General features: G+C 46.0%; 1 protein-coding gene and 2 long non-coding RNA genes across 4 annotated transcripts in view; 2 read left to right on the forward strand and 1 right to left on the reverse strand.

Annotated features, from left to right (window-relative positions):
• The window catches only part of CHFR (checkpoint with forkhead and ring finger domains), a 29,135-nt gene extending 18,073 nt beyond the window's left edge, over positions 1-11,062 (reverse strand). The window contains exons 1-6 of one of the 2 annotated variants that reach the window (XM_049620718.1): positions 10,973-11,062; positions 10,633-10,776; positions 4,630-4,729; positions 2,093-2,202; positions 920-979; positions 556-765 (exon numbers count right to left, since the gene is read on the reverse strand). In XM_049620718.1, the coding sequence (XP_049476675.1) occupies positions 556-765; positions 920-979; positions 2,093-2,202; positions 4,630-4,729; positions 10,633-10,765 (613 nt within the window). In that variant the 5' untranslated portion in view covers positions 10,766-10,776; positions 10,973-11,062. Of the gene's footprint in view, positions 1-555; positions 766-919; positions 980-2,092; positions 2,203-4,629; positions 4,730-10,632; positions 10,845-10,972 lie in introns of those variants that run through there. The other variant, XM_049620719.1, reaches the window with a different exon arrangement.
• On the forward strand, positions 4,725-7,268 carry LOC125915079 (uncharacterized). Its single transcript, XR_007455563.1, has 2 exons — positions 4,725-4,858; positions 7,039-7,268. It is a non-coding gene; the product is annotated as an uncharacterized LOC125915079 (long non-coding RNA).
• Positions 11,063-11,161: 99 nt separating the features above from the next.
• LOC125915078 (uncharacterized) lies at positions 11,162-14,713 on the forward strand. The gene is made up of 2 exons (XR_007455562.1): positions 11,162-11,697; positions 12,464-14,713. It is a non-coding gene; the product is annotated as an uncharacterized LOC125915078 (long non-coding RNA).
• Positions 14,714-17,605: the final 2,892 nt, after the last annotated feature.

Consider the following 17,605-nt stretch of genomic DNA (forward strand, 5'->3'; position numbering starts at 1 on the left):
AGGGGCAGAGAGAGGGAGACACAGAATCTGAAGCAGGCTCCAGGCTCTGAGCTGTCAGCACAGAGCCCGACATGGGGCTCCAACTCACAAACCGTGAGATCGTGGCCTGAGCTAAGTCGGATGCTTAACCGACTTGAGCCACCTAGGCGCCCCATGATTCCGATTCTATGAAATGTCCAGAACAGGCAAAACCACAGAGACAGAATGCAGATCAGTGGTTGCCGAGGGAGAGCAGTGACTGTTTATGATATGATATGTTCTGGAATCACACAGCAGTATGAATATAGTAAAAACCCCTGAAGTGTACACTTCGCCCGGGTGATTTTTATGGCAGGTGAGTTATATCCCAATAAAACTATAAAAATCCCAGGAAATCTCCGACCTTCAGCATTTCTATCGGGGGTGGAAGAAAACAATATTTACTAGTACAGAAATCCTGCTGAGAGCCCGATGCCTGATGTCACCTCTGACTTCCTTAGTGGCTTATGTGACAACACATGTCAGAGTCAGTGACTGAAGAGCAACGCAGCTACCACTCTGAGACCCCCATCTCACCAGGGCTGAAGGGAGGCGCTTGCCCCGCAGAGGTGGGCTCCGTGGAAGAGGTAGAGGCCGTGGGGAAGAGGTCCGAGGTCGACGTCGATGGCTGTGGTTCCTCAAAGCACGCCTGAGTGGTGGGCGATGACGGCAGGACCTGGGGATCGTCACCTTGCCCTGCACCTGAGGTATCTTTGGTCACGTGGAACACATTCTCTTTATTAGCTTCTGTGAGCACAACAGGAGCAGAAGGAGTGTAGAGTCAGGGCTCAGGAGGAGCACCACTACCTCAGGCAGGACTTTCCAGCAGATGAAAAGGCTTTGCCAGTAAGAATCAGCAGCCCTTACCACGCACCCACTCCTCTGTCACAGTCTCACTTACCAAAGGGGTCTTGTGTGATGCCTTGCTTTTCATGCAGAGACTCGTAGAGGTATGCCACGTCTGAAATGAAACCAAGCAGATCAGAACAGTGTCCTCACGTACCAGCAGGGCTCCTTCCCTCTTCTCCTTTCTGTCACTTCAGTCCCTTTGTCGTTGTTGACTATGTTGACTTACTAGCTACTGACAACACTACCCAGTTTAAGGAATTTCAAAATAAGCGAACCAAAGCATCTTCACCAACTTTAAAATAAATAAGCCTCCGGGAAAAAACATCCTGAGCCAGAAGGCAGACGCAGGGAAGAGAAAACGATGAGTAGATAATGAATCTGTGCTTTGCCGGTCATTTCAAACCACCGGAAGGAGAAGACACAAGGCCCTGCCACGGGGCCAGGGGCTGGCCTTGACAATGCTACAGACAGCCTGAGCGTATCTGCCTCCTCCTGCCAGTTTGGGGGTAACCTTCCAAAAACTCTCCCAACTCTCCTTGCCCTGTTTCGTTCTTCTTCCCCAAACATAGACACTCAGATCTGGAAAAGCCTGAAGGGGATCGTCAGGCCTCTGTTGTCTCCTGTAAGGTCTCCAAAAGCAGAGTCATGAGTGGCCTTCAGCCCCTCATTCTAGGTCTTCCTCCCCACAACTCAGATTATCTTCTGCTATGTAACCCAGCCCATCCCTGTTCACTTCTCCTTGCCATTTTGAAATGCAAGGCTCATGAGCATTGTGGTATTTGTGAAGAATGGCCGGGGCTCACAGTACAAGGCCAACACTTCCACTCTTCAACAGGACTCACACCAAGAATCTACATAAAGGGGAGCCCGGGTGGCTCAGGCAGCTGAGCGTCCGACTTCAGCTCAGGTCATGATCTCACGGTTCATGGGTTCGAGCCCCACGTCGGGTTCTGTGCTGACAGCTCAGAGCCTGGAGCCTGCTTCACATCCTGTGCCTCCCTCTCTCTGTGCCCCTTCTCTGCTTGTGCTCACTCTCAAAAATAAATAAACCTTAAAAAAAAAAAAAAAAGAGTCTCCATAAAGAACAAAGAAAACGTAGCTAACGCTGACAGTCTGAAGGGAAATACCTGCTTCAGCAGGCTCACTTTCACGAAGCTTCCCAGCTGTGACCAGACTTCCCCCCCATACACCACCCGAGGCCCACCCTGTACATTCCCTCTCTTACTGTATTCTGGCTCATTCTTCCTATACACCAAGTAGATGACATCCCCAGTCTGCAAAGGACAAGTCTGCTTCTTAACAACCTTCAGCTTGTTAATTACTGTTCCATTGGTGCTGCAGAGACAACAAAAATGCAATTTATCCTACTTACAATAACTTGGGAGTTAAAATTTTCTTTTTCTACCACCACTTAGAAAGAAGTTCAATATCACGCCTTCGAAAATGTAAAATACTCCCAAGAATGACGTAAACATGTAACGAGGCACATGTGCAAGTGCCACCCTACAGTTCTCCTGAGAGAAAGCTTGCCTGCTGCCCCCTTACTGACAGCCTGACCGTGCTTCAACATTTCTGCTTGTCCAACAGCACATCGTCCGTCCTCCGCCGGCCTCCGGAGGACCCTGGACTTCTACCAGCAGCTCCGATTTCCAGCTTCCCCCCCTGCTTCTGCACTTAGCTCCGTCCACGCATCTACCCTTCCCTCCCAGCAGGCCAGCTCATCCCTCAGATGGGCACTGACACCCTTAAAAGATGGGTTCTGAGCAGAAGCAAATGAATTCGAGGCTCTGGGCTGGAAGATGGTGTGGTCCCTCGGTCGGGAGGTCACTCCAGTCCGTCAGGGACCACACCACCAGGTGGAAGAGGCGGGGGCTGCAGAGGGCACAGGCGGGAGCCTAAGTCAGACGGGACTGGAAGGGCTTCCCTGAGGAGAAACCCGAGTAGAGACCCAACAGAAAATCACAAGTGGACGAACAGTGTACGAGACAAGAACCAAAGTCAGCAACTAAACAAATTGACCCAGCTTCAGGCGTTCAAACCACCCATGTCTTAACTCTATGGTTTCACGCCTAAGGCCTCCGGTGGTAAAGAGACTTTATTTTTACATCTGAGCAGACTTCTACTCCTTCAGTGTTCTGGAAAGGGCCAGAAAGTAAGCAGTTCAGGCTGTACGGTCACACGGTCTCTGTCCCAACTCCTGGGCTCTGCCGCTGACACACGAGAGCAGCCGCACACAGGATGTAGTCGAGAGAATGGCCGTGTCCCAGCGAAACCTCACGTACAAACACTGGTGGTGCCGCCACAGCCAGCCAGAGCCTGTGCTGCCAGGGCCCTCCGCACTCCACTCTCGTGCTCTTTCTAACCACAGGAGCCCGACTTTGCTCTTCTGCTCAAACCCCCGATGACCTGTCACTGCTCTCGGGCTAAAGTCCAGGCTCCCTAGTGTGAACACCAGGGCCTTCCCGCTCCGGTCTAACTTCCCTGCCTTCCCACTCACTGCTCCTCGGCACACAGGGCCTGCTCGCGCCTCGGGGCCTCTGCACCTGCAGTTCCTGCTGCCCATGTGAAGAATGGACACCCTCTCCCCTCCAGGCGCCTCAGCCAAGGAACGCAAGAGCCTCTAGAAGCTGGAAAAGCCGGGAAACGGATTCTCCCCTAGAGCCTCCAGAAGGAGCCGGCCCTGCTGACACCTTGATTTGGTTAATCCAATGAGACCTGAGTGAGACTTTGTACGTTCAGCACTAGAAGGTCGTAGCTTTGCGTGCTTTGAAGCCACTGAGTTTGTGGTAATTTGTTACAAGAGCCCCAAGAAGCCAATATGGTCATACGGCCAGCATTGGAAAGCCAGGATCTGCTGCCTGAGGACAACTCTAGAACCAGTGCTACGTTATCCTACATTGGGCTGGGAAATAAGGAACTTGATCTGCTATGTACCAGAATAGGAAAGGAGCATCAGTTCATCCTCATAAACCTAATTTCTAGTCTTTCATCCCTAACATTGTAGTTACCAAACAATCTCGGAGCACTTGACCTTCACAAAACAAAAATTCATCTGGTTGGGAAAGGCATATTCTCAATGTACTGCTGGAAGGCCATCTGCTACTTGTCCTGGGTTTAAAATAGGCACATTCTGACACAGCGTTCCTTCCTATGAATTTATCCCAAGAAAATAATCGACATGAATGCAAAGCGTTTTGGAAGAGAAGAGTCGCAGCGTTGTTTATAATAAGAAAAAGTCAAAATAATAAATCTCCACCAATAAAGGAACTGACAGATAAGTTATTACAAAATAATAACGAAATAGACAAGATAAATCTAGATGTACCAAATGTAAGCTCGCCATAAATAAAAGTGAAAAAAAAAAAGGATACAACGTACATAGTAAAACCTCCTTAATACAAAATAAACACATACGAATTTCTAGTGGGCTAGTAGGATTTGCCAAAGCTTTTCACTTTTACCTACTCCTTATGTTGTGCAACAATTTTTTAAAAAGAAAATATTTTTTTGATTTGGAGGAAAAAAGTCTAATTCGAATAGGTTTGCAACTAGAAGGTTATCACTGCCTTTTAAGTCCTTTTTCAGAGATATTTTTGCTTTAATTTGAATATATTCAAGAAGCATCATAGACATGAAAGAGTTACTGGAAACCAGAAAATATATTTCCTAATAACCTGGAAACTAGCGAACTACTGTGTTAACAGAAAATAATCCCTTGTTTCTTCTCTGTAGCCACCGGCTTCAAGACAAGAAAGAGATTACCTGGTATCTTCCAGCGACACCTGACCAGATTTTTCATCCACAATAATTTTACAGTGATCTCCAGAGACCAGTTTATTGCCAGGGAATGAAAGATCACAACCTAAAACAGAGAGGGATACATTGGATGTGACCGTGGGGACTGTGCACAAAAGTGCCCTTTGCTTAATCAAAGCACGTGGTTGAAAATCAGGACCCATGGTATATGCACGGTGGGAGACAACCTAATCAAGTAAGATAGGAAGCAATTTTTTTTTTAATTTTTTTTATTTTTTAATATATGAAATTTACTGTCAAATTGGTTTCCATACAACACCCAGTGCTCATCCCAAAAGGTGCCCTCCTCAATACCCATCACCCACCCTGCCCTCCCTCCCACCCCCCATCAACCCTCAGTTTGTTCTCAGTTTTTAACAGTCTCTTATGCTTTGGCTCTCTCCCACTCTAACCTCTTTTTTTTTTTTTTTTTCCCCTTCCCCTCCCCCATGGGTTTCTGTTACGTTTCTCAGGATCCACATAAGAGTGAAACCATATGGTATCTGTCTTTCTCTGTATGGCTTATTTCACTTAGCATAACACTCTCCAGTTCCATCCATGTTGCTACAAAAGGCCATATTTCATTTTTTCTCATTGCCACGTAGTATTCCATTGTGTATATAAACCACAATTTCTTTATCCATTCATCAGTTGATGGACATTTAGGCTCTTTCCATAATTTGGCTATTGTTGAGAGTGCTGCTATAAACATTGGGGTACAAGTGCCCCTATGCATCAGCACTCCTGTATCCCTTGGGTAAATTCCTAGCAGTGCTATTGCTGGGTCATAGGGTAGGTCTATTTTTAATTTTCTGAGGAACCTCCACACCGCTTTCCAGAGCGGCTGCACCAATTTGCATTCCCACCAACAGTGCAAGAGGGTTCCTGTTTCTCCACATCCTCTCCAGCATCTATAGTCCCCTGATTTCTTCATTTTGGCCACTCTGACTGGCGTGAGGTGGTATCTGAGTGTGGTTTTGATTTGTATTTCCCTGATAAGGAGCGACGTTGAACATCTTTTCATGTGCCTGTTGGCCATCCGGATGTCTTCTTTAGAGAAGTGTCTATTCATGTTTTCTGCCCATTTCTTCACTGGGTTATTTGTTTTTCGGGTGTGGAGTTTGATGAGCTCTTTATAGATTTTGGATACTAGCCCTTTGTCCGATGTGTCATTTGCAAATATCTTTTCCCATTCCGTTGGTTGCCTTTTAGTTTTGTTGGTTGTTTCCTTTGCTGTGCAGAAGCTTTTTATCTTCATAAGGTCCCAGTAATTCACTTTTGCTTTTAATTCCCTTGCCTTTGGGGATGTGCCGAGTAAGAGATTGCTACGGCTGAGGTCAGAGAGGTCTTTTCCTGCTTTCTCCTCTAAGGTTTTGATGGTTTCCTGTCTCACATTCAGGTCCTTTATCCATTTTGAGTTTATTTTTGTGAATGGTGTGAGAAAGTGGTCTAGTTTCAACCTTCTGCATGTTGCTGTCCAGTTCTCCCAGCACCATTTGTTAAAGAGACTGTCTTTTTTCCATTGGATGTTTTTTCCTGCTTTGTCAAAGATGAGTTGGCCATACGTTTGTGGGTCTAGTTCTGGGGTTTCTATTCTATTCCATTGGTCTATGTGTCTGTTTTTATGCCAATACCATGCTGTCTTGATGAGGACAGCTTTGTAGTAGAGGCTAAAGTCTGGGATTGTGATGCCTCCTGCTTTGGTCTTCTTCTTCAAAATGACTTTGGCTATTCGGGGCCTTTTGTGGTTCCATATGAATTTTAGGATTGCTTGTTCTAGTTTCGAGAAGAATGCTGGTGCAATTTTGATTGGGATTGCATTGAATGTGTAGATAGCTTTGGGTAGTATTGACATTTTGACAATATTTATTCAGGAAGCAATTTTTTAAAAAGCATTTATGTATTAATCCAAAGTAAAGAGACAGGGACTGTCTTGAACCTTTCTGACTCCCCATTACCTAGAGGATACCCTCATCAACACCTCTGGCTTCTTGGTGACAATTTTACAACATGCACATATGTGCAGCTACCCTGATAAAAGCAGAAGTTTAAAAAAACTAAGGGACAGGGCGCCTGGGTGGCTCAGTCGGTGAAGCGGCCAACTTCACTCAGGTCACGATCTCGCAGTCTGTGAGTTCGACCCCCGCGTCGGGCTCTGGGCTGAAGGCTTAGAGCCTGGAGCCTGCTTCGGATTCTGTGGCTCCCTCTCTCTCTGCCCCTCCCCCGTTCATGCTCTGTCTCTCTCTGTCTCAAAAATAAATAAACGTTAAAAAAAAAATTTAAAAAAAAGAACAACAAAAAAAAAAAACTAAGGGGCTTAGTTAAGTAATTCTTCATCTTAAGTCAGTCCTTAATTTCTTTTCCGTGTAATCTAAGGTTTCATAAATCATCACAAAATTGAAGCGAGGACCAAGACTCACAGAAAACATGACTGAGCAAATTACAGACCATGAACACGCTTGAGAAAATTTAAAACAGAAGGTGGACGCATCTACACGCAATGATCTGAATACAGTCATTATATCCTCATTAAATGCAAGGGGGAAATCCTTAAATACTGTGTTCTCTCCAGAGAATAAAAGTTTTCAGGAGTTTTTACTATCTAATCGTGAATTTGCTTATAAGACATTTATACTATAGCTACTAAGGTTTATAGCTTTATTTTTAATAAGTAAAAACGGGAAGCAATATAAGTAAGTGTCCATCAACTGGTAGTGAATTAAAAAACAAACCGTGGGGAAAAAAACAAACTGTGGTACATCCAAACAGCGGACTACTACACAGCATCAACCAGAAATACATTACTGAAACACAAAACAGCCTAAAATGAATCTCAAAAGGATTATGTCAGAGAAAAGAAGCCATACACAGACTATGGTGGAATATTGTGTGATTCCACTTCGATGACATTCTGGAAAGGCAGAATGACAGGGATAGAAATTAGACAGATGGCTGCCAGAGCTAGGGGTGAGAGGAGGGGGCTGATCCAAAGGACCACCAGGGAACTTTCTGGGGTGATGGAAATGTTCTGCACTGGACTGCAGTGGTGATTCCATTTCTCAACACTCACTCAACACCTATAACGGGATGAATTTTACCATATGTGAACTACACCTTCCTAAACCTCAAGTAGTAGAAATCTTATTTGCACCTTTTATATTATGGGAAGTGCTTTGCTACATTTACCCAGGGTCAATTTCCCCTATGCTCAGGATCTTCCCAGCATACTGGGCACAAGAAGCAGGACAGTTTCTTTGCAGCCCAGACCTAGCCCTAGTGACCGTGTCACTGGGATGGGATTTTAACAAGCTTCTCCACACCAAGAACATGAGCTTTCTAATTTGGATCCAAGATACTCGTGCTAAGTTCTATTCTTGGCATCTGCCCTGTATGTCATTCACTTGGTTAAATCTGTCACATGGCTGGTGCACACTGCTCCCACTCCCCGAGGATGGGAAGCTCCCTGGGAAACACAGGTCAACTCAGCTCTGCCTTTATCCTCAGAATAATGCCTTATATATAGCAGGCACACTACTGTTTTAAAATAAGTATAACCACGTTCTACAACTCTTAAGGAATGTTTGTGTCTCCCCCAAATTCCCAAGTTAAAGGCCTGAACCCCAATATGACTATAAGGACAGGGCCTGTAAGGAGGAATAAAGGTTAAATGAAATCACTAGGACTGATGCCCTTATAAGAGAAGGAAGTAGATGGGGCGCCTGGGTGGCTCAGTCGGTTAAGCGTCCGACTTCAGCTCAGGTCACGATCTCGCGGTCCGCGAGTTCGAGCCCCGCGTCGGGCTCTGGGCTGATGGCTCAGAGCCTGGAGCCTGCTTCCGATTCTGTGTCTCCCTCTCTCTCTGCCCCTCCCCTGTTCATGCTGTGTCTTTCTCTGTCTCAAAAATAAATAAACATTAAAAAAAAAATTAAAAAAAAAAAAAAAAAGAGAAGGAAGTGGAAGAGACACCAACGTTGTGTGTGGCCTGTGAGGATGAGGAAGTCTACAATCCAGGACAAAGACTCAGCAAGAAACAAATTGACTAGCACCTTAATCTTGGACTTCTTGCACTTAACGACTGTGAAAAATAAATTTCTGTTCCTTAAGCTTCCTGGTCTGTAGTGTTTCGTTATAGCAGCCTGAGCAGACCAACAGGGCAACTTCTATTTCCCCGGAGAGCTCAATACATTCACCAAAAGGTCTTCTTTTTAAGATTAATTCAACAACCCCTTTTTGCTCCTCGTATTAACATGTAAAATGATATATAATACTGTGTTGTAATAACAATGGTTAATGTTATTTGCTAACTCTAAGCCAGGCTCCTTTAAGCATTTCCCACATTTGATCTCAATTATCCTTCAGGAACTCTAAGATGGACGTACAAAGGAGGTACAAAGTCCTTAGTCCAGACCAAAGAAGCTCTTCACCAAATTTCCTATTACCTCAATTAAAAGCAATTAGGGGCGCCTGGGTGGCTCAGGTCAAGATCTCACAGTTCGTGAGTTCGAGCCCCACATCGGGCTCTGTGCTGACAGCTGGGAGCCTGGAGCCTACTTCAGATTCTGTGTCTCCCTCTCTCTCTAGCTCTTCCTCTCTCTCTCTCTCTCAAAAATAAATAAACATTTAAAAAAATTTTTTTTTAAAAGCAATTAATGCATTTTCCAAAACTTTCCAAGGACATGTAAATACATTCAAAATTGTAAACAAAACAAAAAAAAAACCTCTAACTTGATATTGGGATTTAAGACTACCAAAACAACAACAACAAAACCAGGTGCAGGTACATCATTAGGGGTAAAATAAAACCAAAACATAATTGCTTTTATTTTATTCTATTATCTTCATCTTATTTTTTTATCATAGTACTTAGCCTTTTTTTAGTATATGTGCTGCTGAAGCGAGCACTACTTAGCCTTTCTTTAATTCCAGTATAGTTAACCTAGAAAAAAATACTTGCTTTTCAACAAACGTTCACATTCTCCCTTTTTTACAATATAAAGTCAGAAACAAAAAAATAGACTCTTAACCACTGCTGGTCACCAGAGGGGCAGTGGGTGGGGGCTGGGGGAACTAGGTGATGGGGATTGAGGAACCCACTTCCGGTGATGAGCACTGAGTAACGTACAAAATCGTTGGATCACTATATTTTACACCTGAAACTAAACATCCTATGCCAACTGCACTGGAATTAAAAAAAAAAAAATTAAAAATATATAAAATCAGAGAGATGATTTCTTAACTTTCAGACAAAATACATTTTGTTGACCGGACCAGTGCACTCCTGTCCCTGTAGGAAAGCTACAAGGGATGGCCACTTAGGAGTTTAGAGGCAGTTAAGAGTGGAGGGTGCCCACCCTTTCCCACCTAGCTGCCAGACTTTGTCCGTCCCAGCGTCCCAGGCTCATTCAATCAACGAATATTTGAGCAGCTCTGTTCTATAAACTGGGACTTGAGATGTTTTTCAATGTAGCCACCCACAGGCTATAAATTTCCCCCTGAGCACTGCTTCAGCCGCATCCTGTAAACTTTGGCAGATTACACTTTCATTTTCATTCATTTCAAGGTATTTTCTAATTTCCCTTGTGATCTCTTTTTGGGCCCATTGGTTGTTTACGTGTGTTGTTTAATTTCCACACTGAATTTTGCAATGTTCTGTTACTGACTTCAATCTCATCCCATGGAGGTCGGAGAAGATGCTTCCTGCAGTCATGAACTTGAGAAGACTGCATTCTAATACCCGGGGCAGCTTAGGTCAGTGCACCTACTTCATAAAGTTGTAATGAGAATTAAATAATCTGCAGGAAGCGCTGAGAAGTGACCTGGCGGAACGGTAAGTGAATAAACTGCAGCTCTCACAGGAAAAACTAGAAAGCACAGCGGGCCCCGCCCAGGGGCCTCCCACCGCCCGGGGAACAGTCTCGCCCGGCTCCCGGCCCCCGGCCCCGGTTCTCCCCCACCACCCCCGGTCCGCACCTCTCCTCCGCCCGATGGTCCACTCGGGTTTCCTCAGGAGCACGTGCGGCTCGCCCTCGCCGGCGCCCAAGCGGAGGAGTCTCCCCCACGGCTGCTGCTGCGGCGGCTGCGGGCCTTCCCCGGGCTGCTCCATCGGATTCACATCTGACGAGACCCGGAAGCGCGGGTGAGGCTCTCGGACCGCGAAAGCAGGGGCTGCGGCCCCGCCGCTCCGCCCCGCGGCCCTCCCGGCCTCGGCGCCCACGCCACGCCGCCGCCGCCGCGGGCCGGACCCCCGCCTCCTCCGGCCGCGGCCGCGTTCCGCCCGCCGACCCGCCACAGCCCCGCGCGGTCCGCTTACCCCCCAGCGCGCGCCGAACCCGGAACCGGCCGCGCCGCCGCCGCCGCCGCCGCTGTCAACAGACATCGCGGATCCCTCAGCTGATCCGCCGGGCGGGGCCAGCGGCGGCCGTGCCCTGCGATTGGCTGGCGGTGGCGCCCACCGAGCGCGGCGGCTAGAGCGGAAGCGGGAGCGGCCGCCGAGAGTGGGAGTGCGGGGGCCAGCGGAGCGTGCGCAGACGGGAGACTGCGGGCCCGAGCGCCTTGTTTGGTGATGGCCGGGACGTCTTCGTCTGCGGAGACCTGGGAAGTAACTGCGGTCGGCGCCATGTTAAGTCGGGGCAAAAGGGACGGCGTCACTTGGGGGTTGGGCGCCCGAAGCAAATTCTCGAAGCCGCGTGGGACGCGCGGGCGGCGTTTAAGTGCTCGCAGCGACACTCCGCCTGGCTGAGGGGAGATGAGTGACGAGATAAATGGGAACTTTCGGATGCCGGTTTCCGCCCGTTGGGGAGCGAAGAGCGGGAAGTTGGGCAGTGCGCCGGGAGAGCGCGGCCGAGTGACAGCGCCTCCGTGGTTGGGCGGCCGGGGTGCGAGGGGCGGTGCCACCTTCCCGGAGGTGGCGGCGGGCGGCATTCCCGGGCCCCCGAGGTCGGCTCCCGCCTCGGGAAGAGAACACACGTCAGTCCTACCGTCAACAGAAATCCGAAAGGCCGGGCGACGGCGGCGGGCGCCCCGGGAAGGGAGCCTGTAAGTTAAGGGAGTGGCGGAGAAATAGTTCACGGTATTCCCCTCTCTGTCATCTAAATCTTACATAATTTGTAATGTTTCCTTTTTTTTTTTTTAATCTACTACCGTTTCTCTTAAGTAAAAAAGGTCAATATTCTCTCTGAGGTATTTTGTGGGCGCTGAGGTCTCCGCTTGCTCTCTGCCGAGCCTGGCACTGGGACCGCTTTCGGGGTCCCCAGCCGCGTGCCCCAGGCAGACCCTTAGCGGAACTGGGTGGACGCTGAGCCAAGTGAATAGTTCCCAAGCTTCTGGGGTGACGGGTTCCAGGACTATGGAGACAGAAGAGGTCGGGACGAAGGTACCTGTCCCCTGAGGCTTAGTAAAGTGCGTCTGCCCTGCTGGTCTCAGATTCCGGACAAAGGAAAGGCCAGAATTTAAAATTCTTAAGAAATCTGGTTTGGGGGCGCCTGGGTGGCTCCGTCGCTGGAGTGTGGGACTCTTGATTTCAGTTCAGGTCATGACCCGCCCCCGGCCCCCACTCACCCTCTCTCCTTCTCTCTTAAAAAGAAAAAGAAAAAAAAAAATGGTTTGGATGTAAAAATAGCAAAACACAGCACCCTATTGGACTCTTTGTTGGAGACGGCATAGACCTGGCTAACCAGGCCTTGTTGTGCAAGATCCTAAGTTTTCTAGCCCCGGCAGCATCTCAGCTTTGCATGGCTGTCAACTCAGCAGTGAAACTCTTACCCAGATGCTTGACATTCTGATCTTTCTCTGATTCCAACAGAACACGTTGCGAGTTATTTATTAATTCCTTCAAATGATTTAATGTTATCCTGCACAAAACAGATTGAGGCCAACCAATAGCGATTACTCACTTGTTTCTGTTTTGAGGATGTAACCCAGGGAAATGAAGGCTGTTTTTCATCTTAAATGGACGTACTTCACCAGAGAACATCTTATGGACTTATTTAACATATGTGCTACGTTGAGTATATACAAGTATGTATTAAAAAAAAAAAGGATTCAGAGTTCAAAAATAAAAATTCTAGTGATATCAAAACGTATGCACCAGCAGGTGTGCCCTTTCCTAACTGGAGGGGACGGTGAGCAGCGACACAAAAGCAGGAACAACAGCAGATACGTCAGCTGTCATCTTCGGTAGACGGCAAAATGCTCTAAAACGCCACCCATCCCCGGAAGCCTAATATCACCCAGGCAGGAGCTTATCTAAACGCCACGTAAAGTACAAGTTTCTGGTCACCTACAACATGTTTCACCTTTCAACTGCTATAATGTTGAGGACGACCTGAAAAACTTGTCGTAACAGTGGAATATAACTGCAATATGGAAGCACTGTTTTTGTTTTTTTTTTAATGTTCATATTTGGGGGAGAGAGAGAGAGACAGAGCGCAAGGAGGTGGAGACAGAGAATCTGAAGCAGGCTCCAGGCTCTGAGCTGTCAGCACAGAGCCCGAGGCGGGGCTCGAACTCACAGACCACAAGATCATGACCTGAGCTGAAGTCGGTCACTTAACCGACTGAGCCACCCAGGTGCCCCTGGAAACACCTCTTTTAACGTTACAGGAAAATGCATCCAGAAAGGTCCAACCTGGAAAATCGTGGATATTCCTCAAATCTGGCAGACTTGGTCCTGAATGACAGCACACTTCCTCTACCCCATGGCTTCCAACCCAAAAAGCAGGCAGGGGCAACTGGGGTGGAGTGATGGGCCGGAGAATGAAAGTAAGCACAGTTTCCAAAAGCAAAGTGCTACAGCTGGAAAGCATGCCTGGAAGATAAAGCCACAGAACCCATGAAAATCTGAGCCAGGGCACCTCATATGGATAAGAATTTTCCTGCAGCAATCTTACCCCTAATGTCAAGGACACTTGAGACAGTCCAATTCTTTGCTTTGTTCCCCTTAACATTAAATCATGAGCCTTTTCCATGTTTTGAAATGTCCACGAAACATACATTTTAAGAGCTGCCTAATATTCCACTGGAAGGGTGTACAATAATTTAACAGTTTCCTTACTGTGTGGCATTTAGGATGTTGCCAAATTGTCAGTGTAATAAACCCTATTCCATCAAAGTTCTCATACAAGGTCTTTGAGTGTATGCTGGGTTAAATCTTTAGGACAGATTACTAGAAATGGAATTACACTTCATAAAAAACTGGATATTTTCAAGGCTGTGAATACACATTATGAAACTGCTTTTCAGGATGGTTGTGAGAATTCGCAATTTCACTAACAGTGTAGAAAAGCACCCACCAAGTATTTAATATTTGGCTTTTGTTAGAAAAAAAAAATTTTAAGTTTATTTTTGAGAGAGAAAGAGCACAAGGAGGGACGGGCAGAGAGAGAGAGAATCCCAAGCAGGCTCTGTGCTGTCAGCGCAGAGCCTGACATGAGGCTCAATCTCATGAACTGCAAGGTCATGACCTGAACCAAAATCAAGAGTCAGACGCGTAAGTGACTGAGCCACCCAGACACCCCAGAAAATATTTTTAAATTAATGTTTCACATTAAGATTATATGGTCATTTCATACAGAGTTCTTTGCCTAAAAAGATGAAACTAGATTATTTTACATGGTTGGTTTCAGTTTCAAACATTAATTTGTATTCATGTTAGTAATCTAGCAGGAAACATGACTTTAAAAATTTATAGGGGCACCTGGGTGGTTTAGTCGGTTAAACATCTGACTCTTGCATTTGGCTCAGGTCATAATCTCATGGTTGTAAGATCAAGCCCTGTGTCAGGCTCTGTGCTGAGTGTGGAGCCTGCTTGGGATTCTCTCTCTGCCCCTCCCCCTTCCTCTCTCTCAAAATAAATAAACATTAAAAAAGACTGTAGGGGCGCCTGGGTGGCTCAGTCGGTTAAGGGACCGACTTCGGCTCAGGTCATGATCTCGCGGTCCGTGAGTTTGAGCCCCGCGTCGGGCTCTGTGCTGACCGCTCAGAGCCTGGAGCCTGTTTCAGATTCTGTGTCTCCCTCTCTCTGACCCTCCCCCGTTCATGCTCTGTCTCTCTCCGTCTCAAAAATAAATAAACGTTAAAAAAAATTTTTAATAAAAAAAAAAAGACTATAAAAAATTGTGATTTGGGACACCTTCAATTAGAAGGTCTGATTTTCTGGGGTGCCTGGGTGGCTCAGTCAGTTAAGTGTCCAACTTCAGCTCAAGTCATGATCTCATGGTCTGTGGGTTAGAGCCCCATATTGAGCTCTGTGTTGACAGCTCAGAGCCTGGAGCCTGCTTCAGATTCTGTGTCTCCCTCTCTCTCTACCCCTCCCCGCTCATGCTCTGTCTCTCTCTCTCAAAAAAAGGTCTGATTTCCCATGTCTGATAATGGATTAACAAATGACACATATCCAAGGCAAAGGGTTAACAAACAATACAACTCTGTAATAGAAAGGAACAATTAATACAACATCGTGGATAAATTCCAAAATGGTTATGATGAGAGACCCCAGAAAAAGAAAGAGACATCTAGTGTATGATTTCACATATATATAAATCTGTAAGATTAATAGTAAATTTTATGTATAGAAAGCAGCTCAAGTTGCCTAGGGATATGGTAGGGATGCATAGTGGGGGGCTTGCCAGGTATATTCATTACCTTGATTGCAAAAACTTCTTTCATAGGTATACACGTATGTAAAACTCAACAAATTGTAGCCTTAACATAAGTGCAGTATCTGTACCACTTATAGCTCTATAAAGCAGTGGAAAAAAGTCTGACGTACAGACTAAGAGCTTTTTATTTTCTTGACACAGCTTTCAAAAATTGGGGCGCCTGGGTGGCGCAGTCGGTTAAGCGTCCGACTTCAGCCAGGTCACGATCTCGCGGTCCGTGAGTTCGAGCCCCGCGTCAGGCTCTGGACTGATGGCTCGGAGCCTGGAGCCTGTTTCCGATTCTGTGTCTCCCTCTCTCTCTGCCCCTCCCCCGTTCATGCTCTGTCTCTCTCTGTCCCAAAAATAAATAAAAAACGTTGAAAGAAAAATTAAAAAAAAAATAGAATTAAGCTTACTAATTTATAAGCCAATTCATAGCTGGAAAAAAATTTTAAATCCATAATTTACATAGGTGGAGAAATCTGTTTTTTTTCATTAGTTAATTCATGGCTTAAATCCATTGGAAAACATCTAAAAATATATCCAGCCTGGGTGGGAAATATGCACTACCTTTGAGTGCCACTGTCTGAAAGGAAGCAGTCACTCTTGGAGCAATCATAAAGAGTTAGGGGTCAAATGCTTGTCACTAACTGCTCATTCCTGCACATCTGGCAACTGGTGGGTGCTGGTGTCAATGGTGAACTGTCTCAATTACATCAAATGGGGCCAATGACACTGTGCTTCTGGCAATGAATGTCTGACAGCTGAACCCAAAACTGTGGAATGAAAACTAAGACACAGAAACAATTATTTTGAAGGCTAAAAAGAGAAGATGTAAAATTCACTCAAGTTTAAGGCTTGCCAAATAAGAGGTGACAGAGAAAATACACTTTTCCTTTGGAGGAGATATTTACTGAGAGGGTCTAGAAGAAGGAAAGAAATCAGATACACAGGAAAAACATTTATCTTCACACAGACAACTCCACATTTATACACAGGTGGTTTCACAGTTGTTATAACCTCACAAATAATTTTACACAATCACAGGCCATCAACACCAGACCCTCTATTTACGTCCCACCACTCAGTGTGGGATTTTACTTCTGTGCATCATCCTAAGGAATTCATTTCATTTGGGGAAAGAAAAAAAAAAAAAAGTTGAAGGGCGCCTGAGTGGCTCAGTCGGTTAAAAGTCCGACTCTTGGTTTCAACTCAGATCATGATCTCACAGTTTGTGGGTTCAAGTCCCGCATCTGGCTCTGTGCTAACTGTGCAGAGCCTGCTTGGGATTCTCTTCCTCGCTCCCTCTCTGTCCCCCCCTCCACCTCCCAAAATAAATATTTTAAAAAACAAAAGAAAAAATCAGGAAAACACTAATCTGTTGAAAGAACAGAATATGGAAAACCACTGGGAAAATACTTGCTGTGACAGAGTGAAGTGTCCCCATTGCAAAAAATTCCTGTGAATATCCAATAGTTAAAGAAAATACAGAACTCTGAGCAGAGAAATTGAGAGAGAATACAGACTACAAAACCAAGGCAACACAGGATTCAGAGAAAAGCAGTATCACATGGCAGCATAGACTTAGCCTTAAAGGGAAGCCACAGAGAAATGGTTTTAGATGTAGCTTATATTTCAGAGTTTACTTATTCCTGATATGTATCTTCTATTTGACAAGAGATTTTAACTATTCTATCATTTATAAAAGCCATTTTAGGAGATGGACACATGCCACTTCCTTCTTGAACCTCCTCTTGCTACCCGCTCCAGCCCAATCCTGTGAGGAAAGCCCATTCATCCTTTAAGACGCGCAAAAGTGCTCCTCTAAGTGAAGATTGGTGATGAAGTCACCATAGAAAATATTGGAAGTACCTTAACTGCTATATAAAGAATGCACAGGGGCGCCTGGGTGGCTCAGTCCTTAAGTATTCTCGATTTAGGCTCAGGTCATGATCTCAAGCTTGGGATTCTCTCTCCCTCGCTCTCTGCCCCCCCCCTGCTTGTGCCCCCCCCCCCCCCAAATAAATAAACATGTTTTTAAAATGTGCAAGTTGTGTCGAATGCCCTCTAGAAATGAAAATCTGCTAAGTTTGCTGCTATGGAGAGAGACTATATTTTCCAAATTGTAGGTGAGGTTAAAAATAAATATACATTAGGGAAGATTTTAACTCGGTGGCCCCTGTTCCTACATGTAATTACAACTGGGCGAAAAATGGGGCAAAAATCACAAAATAACAAGAACAACGCCAAGGACCCACAGGACCCCACAGCCCGAAGGAGCTCGCTAGGGACGTGGATGGCTGCAACAA

This window comes from Panthera uncia, assembly GCF_023721935.1.
Source record: "Panthera uncia isolate 11264 chromosome D3 unlocalized genomic scaffold, Puncia_PCG_1.0 HiC_scaffold_9, whole genome shotgun sequence".
NCBI classification, from domain to species: Eukaryota; Metazoa; Chordata; class Mammalia; order Carnivora; family Felidae; genus Panthera; species Panthera uncia.